Source organism: Schistosoma mansoni (assembly GCF_000237925.1).
Source record: "Schistosoma mansoni, WGS project CABG00000000 data, chromosome 1 unplaced supercontig 0153, strain Puerto Rico, whole genome shotgun sequence".
Lineage (NCBI taxonomy): Eukaryota > Metazoa > Platyhelminthes > Trematoda > Strigeidida > Schistosomatidae > Schistosoma > Schistosoma mansoni.
The window spans coordinates 55,924-65,152 of NW_017385994.1; the positions used below are offsets into that span (position 1 = coordinate 55,924).

At 33.0% G+C, this 9,229-nt stretch overlaps 1 protein-coding gene across 1 annotated transcript; it reads right to left on the bottom strand.

Annotated features, from left to right (window-relative positions):
* Positions 1–475: 475 nt before the first annotated feature.
* Positions 476–6,297, bottom strand: Smp_179970 (egg protein CP391S-like; the record flags this gene model as incomplete). The annotated part of the gene is made up of 7 exons (XM_018792870.1): positions 476–622; positions 721–798; positions 1,589–1,737; positions 2,609–2,686; positions 4,445–4,511; positions 5,206–5,270; positions 6,249–6,297. Coding segments are annotated over 7 exons (633 nt in total), but the record flags the coding sequence as incomplete, so codon positions are not given.
* Positions 6,298–9,229: the final 2,932 nt, after the last annotated feature.

The window sequence follows — 9,229 nt, forward strand, 5'->3', positions numbered from 1 at the left end:
AATCCGTCTTGATGACACCTCTATAACCATATTTTGTCGCTCACCATTTACCTAATACGTATTAATCAAGCAACGAAATATGGAAGTGTTTATCTAGGTATTGATAAAGTGTTTCGACAGATCACTCCATCAAAATGAACACTCATACGGAACTCATAGTTGACTGCAATGATCACGAAATCACCTATGCGTAAAGCCACGTAGTTACGAGTTAAATTTGTGGAACTCATGCGATATTATGCATCTTGAATTATATGAAAGCGATAACGCGAATATTGAAAACAGTGTTTATTATTTTATAAAAAAGGATAACATCAGCTATCATGTTAACAATCAAAAGCATGTACAATGTATCATGAAATAACTCTCCAAATTAATAAGAAGACAAATGAAATTCTAAAGTATTTTAAGAGAAAGCAGAATTGAGACAACTTGTTCAGAGTTTTCAAAGCAATTTAAAAAACTTTTTCATGGATCATCCATTACTTCTCTTTCTTCTAAGTAACCATCTCCAAATTATACAACCGATGCATATAAGAAATAGAGAGGCGACCAAAGGAATTACAACGTACAAGTACCAATGTGACTTGTCTTGCTTATTTCCTTCCGTTGTCTTGGTAGTCTGAAGAAAAACAAAGAATTATCAGTTTTTAACAAATATTAAATATTTATCTAGTGTTTATCTGTTTCTCCAGTAGTTTTCATGAGGTTTTCACTAACCTGAACCTCAGTGATCCCCAATGTTGTTTCACTGTGTTCCATAGTTGTTGAACTATTCAAATCGTTGACATCCGACTTCTTCTAAATGATTCAATCAGAAGCATTGATTACTAAACATCAAATATCATTCTTTTGATTCATTGCAAATTTACATTCATTATAAATCATTTTCAGTAATGATGACACAAGAGATTCTCATACATAGTTGCTGAATTCGAATTCGTCAAATCATTCAGGATATCTATCAGCGATTTGACAATCAGTGTGCTCAGTAAACACGATCCTACAGCTAGTTGACGACTCAATGATATAATGAAATACGTGTTCTAACTGTCAAATATAAACACAAACCGAATATAAATCAATAGCCTTATAACTGATAGCTTAATTGAAGCGACTTATTGAGGTTACATAATTTTCAACAGAGTATCATAAATCATTGTTCCGGGATTCAACAATGGTAGTCTACATACTTTCACTAATTCTCCTAATCTGATACACAATTTCTAACTGTTAACGCTTCTTCGCTTTACTTGGTTTCATCGGTGTATTTTTATCATTTACATACATCTACGATTACATTTAGGACTTTCGAAATTACGGTTTATTCACTGAGCTGAAAACATAATTCGCTTTGAAACGATGATGGTGAGCGATGCTTCGATTCATTGTTTACTTTTTTCACGAAACGGAAGCATGTACTCATATGTCGTCAACCTATACAAAACTTTTATTTAGTTACTGAGGATGGCTAACATTCCATTTGTTATTGATAGCAACAAAAGTATTTTTTTCAGTTAAAACATTTGCTCAGAATGTGAAATTTGAGGTTATTGCAAACGACATATGAAGTTTACCAATTACCAACCTCAACACGGCAGTCATTGACTTTCAAGCCATGAGTGTTCTGATCGTTACTTTCTATACATTTCTTCCCTTTTTCACACCAAAAACATGTCATGGTCAATGTGGTCGCTTTTTGGCATGTTTCACTTGTATTGTATTGTGAACAAATTTCTATGAAAAGAATAAGGTGAATTCATTTGAAGTTAATGAATAGAAGAACAGAGAAATAAGAAACCTGTAAATATTAATCAATGACGTGATGGATTTAAGTGACATATCCATTCGGTGGAAAATGGTCAACATGGTGCATTATGCAAAACTCAGTACACCTTCAATTTCTCTTCTATTTCAAGACTACATTTTTGGATTGAATGAAATTACTTTGAGTACAAAGAACAATTGACGATTTTTTGACAAGTGGAAATTGATGACTTTTAATAACTGTTCGCATTCAGACATGTGCACACTACGTTGTCACTGAGTTCAGCAAAGCGTATTGTGATTGACTTTGATGGTTATACACTTTCTTTCCATGAAATCGTTTTTGTGAATGAGATAAGTGACATAAACTCGTTTGTTCATATACATAAAATTTAAATTGAACTATGTTGATTCAATTAAACAACAAAGGAAAAGTGACATCGTTCTTCCAATCGTCAATGACAACTTCAATGCCTCAGAAAAGTTCTACATCATATATATCAAAATAATAACGAACACTTCCTTGTCAATGCACAATCGCTTACTGACACCTAATATTTTTCGAAACCGAAAGCATTCCATCATCCATTTTGTGACTTTATGTTCAAGTTAACTTCATCAAGGTGAAAACTTTAATGTAGTTGAAATCCGGTCGTTATTCATTCTTAATAATGAACAACGAATCAACAGGTAGTTATAAATAGTAAGTTAAACGTCATTCGAGACACATGCCTGGATATCATCCATTAAATGATACATGGGATTTTCAATTTTGAGCGAACAAAAATGATGTTTTTAAGTGCGAAAATAGTAAGTGCTGATTAAATCAAATTTCACGTACCTCCGATGACTTCAAACTCCACCAACGAACCACTTTTGATCCATTTTGCTGGAACAGATATCTCAGGCTTTTTGAGACCTTGTGTGACAAATTGAAAAGAAAAAGAGATTTAGAATTTGCACTTCCTTTTGCTTCAATTAAGTAGAGGGCAAATCAAGGATCTGTAGTATTTTTCATTGCGTACAGAGTGATGACTGTCTTTAAAAACTATGGTTTACATCGCTTTGATTTTTTAAACCGGCCCGTTAAATTTTAAATGAAATAGTTACGTTTCTGAGTTATTTAACGATGAAATCAGTTGGACGTCTGGGATAGATGCATTCACCCCCCTACATATTATTTCACAATGCATATTACACGGAGGCAACATTCAAATCTACAAATCAAGGAACAATGGTGATTTGTATATCAATCTCAGACGCGCGTTTCATCTTATTTAACACTTATCAGAGACTGAAAACCAGCACCATTTATTTCCATTTACATTCGGTTATCCACTTATCCAGTCAGTCCATATACTCAATGACTTGTGAAACTGTATGAAGCTTTAAATCATTTTTGAATTGTTATTGAATCTTCCGATTGATGTTGAGAAACCGTATTTGATTCCACTGCTATTCCTCATCCATCTTTACGCACAATGCTTGTGACTTCTAGCAACATCCAGATAATCCTAACAGAGTGCATATATATGAATAAGGGACTGATCAGTTGCAGTACAAATCACTCATGTGAGGACTGAACCAAAGAATGTAAAATGACAATTATCTTCATTGTTTAAATGACTCAACAATGCACTTAAACCTGTCAATGCAGAACATCTGGCGGAACATTTGATGAACCTTCTCACATTCAATCATAAACACTGTATCTCACCTAATCACGTACACTCAAAACTCTTCTTCAAACTCAGCTTCATTTTTCAACAACACATGTTTATTTCAGTAAAGCAAGACGATTGAACATTTCGTAGATGAAATATCATTTTCAAACTAGCACTGCTTTATTTCTGCTTCATACAAAACACACTTTCTTTTACATTGAGTCTTGAGATGATCAAAGACTGCAAGTTTGATTGTATTACTGTGAGTGTGTGAATACATGAGTGGATGTATTTTGAGTTTGATATAGTTATTCATATATCCATATCTGGGTGAGTCTACCGGTAATCATAACTGTAAGAAGTTCCCAAAATGTTTGGGCAGTGTGTTTACGAAAATCATTCCAATTTCATTCTGCACAATGAGCCACAACACTTAAATGACATTTCCACGAACTGACTTTACGCAAGAAGCAACTGAATAATATTCACTGTTAGAAGGCTCTCTCTGATAAGATACATGGATTTTGTTCAATAACATGCTCATGACCTGGTACAAGTACAGAGTAATATAAAACTAACTGGTGATTGATGATGTACGTTACTGTACATCAAAGAGTTAACGAGATTCGGCCTGCTTAAACATCTGGGCAACCTGTTCCCGTCATCTAGATATTTCAAAAAGTTATCTAAATTTGTTTGTTTTAATACATCATTATGCCTAGTAATTGCACAACCTATTCAGATGCATTTTTGAAAAGAGTAAGCGTTTTAGCTGTAACGGTTGCAGAAGGCAATATTCAGCGAGAAGAATGTACATTATCCAGATGTCGATTGACTGTGCTGCAAACTTCTAAGTGGGGATCACTAAATATTTATCGTCAGGAAGGACGAAGAAGTAAGAAACGGAAACTTGCTGAAGTACATTGTGCTGAGAATTCTATATTCTACCAAAAATATAATATTGAATAAAGCTAATAAAAATAATAGTTATAATTCGCTGAAATATTTCTTACCTCCTTCACAACGTATTATTCCAACGATTTTCGATTGCAACCGACTTTCCTCAATTTCCATAGGAATCTGAAAAAAAGATTATTGAATGTGTGAGACAAGATCTGCTACCACACAATCATTTATATGAAATCGAATAATTACGGGAGAAATGTATCATCATTTAGATCATCTTATTAAAAGCCAACTAATCGCACTCACACTAGGCATACTGATATTCTCAGTTTACTTTACATGAATGTTCAATCAAATTTGTATAGATACTCTTGTCAACTTCGGTCAAGTGTTATGAACTATCTCTCCATCATGATATGTGGCGATAATTTGTGAGATGAATATCACCGTCCATTGAAATGAAATGAGATTGTGAATATTTGACAGGATGATGCACTCAGGATATTCCACAGTGAACATTCTGAACAGTCGATCGTCACTACATGAAATAAAACTCAACAGAATATGATTCTTTCCGTATAGTACGCAAACATTCACAGCCAGTTACTATTTGACACGAACTGGTTATTGTTTCTTCTAAAAGAACTTTACTTCTGATTACTCAGTGTTCCTACCACTTGCTTGATTAGTGTCACTAGAGGATTGATAATAGTGTCAACTAGTCCGCTTGCCTATTACACAAAGTTGATCTCTTTCTATCGTGTTCAGTGTAACTAGATTAATTTGACAATATTGATCAACATGAAATAGTAGAATGGTCTGAATTACTTGAAACAATATCACATTTTCACTAAATTATGCAACTCACGTTATCATAATGGAACGATAACTTCCCATTTGGGTGCATTAAAGTCGTCATTGTGGCTGTGACCTCTACAGTAAGAAGAATATTGATACTCAAGATTTAGGATTTAAACGATGAGCAAGTTATTGTTTGATTTAACACTGTGAACAGATTTCAGTGGATATTAACTGTGTTATCTGAAATGCTTTCTTCAAAAGGTTTGGTAATAAATAAAGTGAACGTCATTGAAATGAGACGGACATGAATCCCTTCTAACAAATGTGAAATGCCTAGATTCTGAAGTTGTATTACTATTATCGGAACAATAAATCGTCTACTTTACCATCAGGGATCTGATAGTCAGGGATGTAATAACTTTCGCGCAATATCCTAAATAATTCAATTTGAAACTGGACACTCAGTACGCATGACATGATCTGAGGAGTGTTTGTCTACATATTGAACTTGAGAAATAAATTGGTGGTATATATATAAAGATTTCTATCAGTTAACTAATTCTGACTTCAGTGTCCATTTGTTGTAGATGAGAAACGAATAGCTTCAGATAACGATTTCTCAGTTTGCAACGTCAATATTTGGGAATGACTATGCGATGAAAGGATGTGTAGATGAATATAATGTGTGCAGCAATGGCTTTGTCACCATTGTAGAACACAATTCATTTATTTTGGAACACAGAATGTTTATCAAGTTCCACTTGAACCTGAAATGATAATAAATCTCTGCATTCATTTTCCAACAAGCAGAATGAGTTTGTGACTTCAATTACCCATAATGACTTATTTATTGCCTGTCAAATCCAGTCATTCACAGTTCATTTCAACTGTTCCCAATATTTCAATGGATGTACTCAATTAGTGAGTGAATTTCGCATTCAATTCTACCATCGTTTGCCAGAATAGTAGCACCTTCATTCTTTTGTTAGTATTTTGGAAGGTTGAATATGTTCAAACAGAACAGGCAAATTACGAGTAATCACAGGTAGTGAAGATGTAAGTGTAAAAGTTTCACGCGTGTGATCGAACGACCGATCAATGTTTACTCACCTGAACCATTAACGTTTATCGAAAAAGTCCATTTGGCTCCTAATAATTCCTCTGAAATAATGAAAATCAAAAGGGATGTTTAAATATTTGAATATTGATTATCTATGTTTTTCAATCAATATACATTTTAACACGGACTTCCGACTTATACAAGTTGTCGTCTCCATTTACAGGTTTAAATGAGCCGGAGTAATTAAATGCTAAATTATCTCTCATGAGAAAAGTACAAGGAATATTATCAATTCAACAATATGATGAACGTTTCAACACAATCAACTGAGAAGAATATTTCAGTTCTTTAAAATTTCTTCTAGAAGTTTCTGACTGAATAATAGACGTTTAATAGGCATTCGACAATACAACAACAAAGTGCTTTTTGGATCCCTTTATTCATCAATTCTTACGTTTGGCCGAAATAAATGAATATCACATTGATGTTTTAAGTGTTCTGGTATGAGTAAATCATCTTGTACTAGCGGACTGTTCACGGACGTTCATTGGTCAGCTGTTTCACGAAGTGCACGGATTCGAAATGCATGATCATACAAATACAATGACAAAAATAGTCTTGAATAATCGAATAGTAACACATAGCAACTCCGAGACATTAAACATTCAAGAATCAAGTAAGTGCTATAAAAGGTCTATAGGACTTCAAATATAACTTGATAATTCATAGGCTTCAATAATCCAAACCGCCTTCTCTCACAACATAGCTTACCATTGCACAAGTGATCACTTTTATTCACTCAGTCTACCATGAAGTATCGTGTGGATGAGATATCTTCTGTTTTGTAGTTTTTTATAGACTGGAGGGTTGGTAATTTTTACACTTTCGCAATTATACCACATGGTTTATCATTTCTATTCAATGAAAGTGTATATTTTTAGGTAGATCTCTGTTTAATTTACCAATTTCACTTTACAGCATTCAACACCTGCTGCGATACACACACATTCTGTTGTAAAAACAACACAAACACAACAATCACATTGTATTGGTTACCACTTCTGTAATCATCAAGATAAATACTGAATCTTTTATACAAAATTAGTGTGAGAAAAGTGATCAAAACAAAGAATAACTGAATAATATAAGAACTCACTCTCTTCCAAAACTGCAGTATCAGACTTCTTATAGTTTTCTATGTAATTATAAGTATTTCCAATGTAAGACCTTCCAAATTCATATGCAGTATTTCCATCTATTGGATGAAAACATGTCACATCATTGATAAATTTGTAATGAATGAATAAACAATTTTAAATAATAAAACTGAACTGTATTTGGTTTGCTATAAAGAGTCAAACCATGTTGAACAATGAAAAAAATTATTGAAAGACGTTCTGCATGTTACAAGGAGCACAAAACTCATTCACTGAAGAAAATGGAATCAACTTTGATTCATGATCAGTAATTTCATCAACAAAACTCAATAATAATTTGACTTCCAAGAAAATTTATGACTTACCATCTTCGTGAAAATCAATTTCTTCAACGTGACTACCGTAAAAACTAATCGAGAATTGAGGACGAGCCTCCTAAAATGTTGCAAACATATGGAGAAATATTTTTATTATAAAGTGTATTCAACTCACGTATCTGAAATCTATCTTATTATTAAAACGTTCACTCGAAACTGGTTGAGGTTGATTACGTTGAATCCTCATTGAATAATAATAATGAAGAGACTGGAATATGTGTATTAGAATGTATCTGATTACTTACATATCTATATGTATCATTCTCAAAAATGACGTTCTCATAGTGTTCCAAATCAGGGTTTTTGCAGATGTCATTGCAGTTGAAACGTTTGTAATTCCAAACGAAGAAAAGATAAATTAGTATCCATAGACTAGGCGAAAAGTTATATCTAAAATAATCAGGATGAACAAATCAACGGTATCTCATTGAATTCAATTTCAATTTCAGTTCGTATGTTCATTCAACACTTACCTCATCTTATCATGTCAAGTTATAAATCAAATTTTTATAGAATTTGTCGGATTTATATAGACTTTTGAAGTGTAAAGTTGTTCTCTTCTGATTCGATGATTCAAAGTAACCATTAGAAAGATTGAATTTAATAAAATCAGATGTTCCTTATAAACCAATCATGGAGGTATATGACATTATCGTAAACCAATATTCTTCTGGCTGTTGAGATCATGAGCTGAAATTTATTCACTGTTGGTTGAAATTCCTGACCCCTGTGGATAAAACTTCTCTTCTATGCGATAGACGATATTCTGAAATAGGTGATTGGTTAAATTGTACTTCAAAATGTGTGCTCATCTGTTTACGAACAAACAGTTTGTTGTCTGTAATCATGTATTGATTATTCGTCGAAGATGAGTTGTTTTGATTTGATTGGTTAAAATCAAAGTAGCACTAATTGTTTTGATTGGATGGTAACCAATACTCTTTTACACATGGATTTTTTTACAATAAGCACATTTTGTTAAACGATTTCACCGTCGTTTTTTTTTATAAAATTTCGTAACTTCTGAACAATGTCACATCCATTCTATTTGCATACCACATTATAACATTGACTGTCAATAGATGTCCAGATCATTAAGGAAAATGATTTTCCTATTGAGTACATTGAAATAGAATCAATTGCGCCCAGTTTCATAGATTGAGTTCTCAAATCATTGTAATCAGAGGAATATAATGCATTCCCCTGAAAGTGAACTGTTAAAAGTGAAGAACGATTTCTTATACGAAACACATTTGAAACTATAACATTGATCATTGTATCTGAAAACTAACATGTTTGTCAATACTCAAATAGAAGACTGATTTTCACCTGTGTGTGTTTCAATGATCTATGCCCTCACATCAGTTGAGCTTGTATTTTATATCATCTGTGTTCAAATATAGAAGAAAATCACAGTGATAAGATAATGTCAAGTGTATACTTAACTTACACTAAACATTGAATACTGACGAATGAGTAAAATTCTACACATTCATA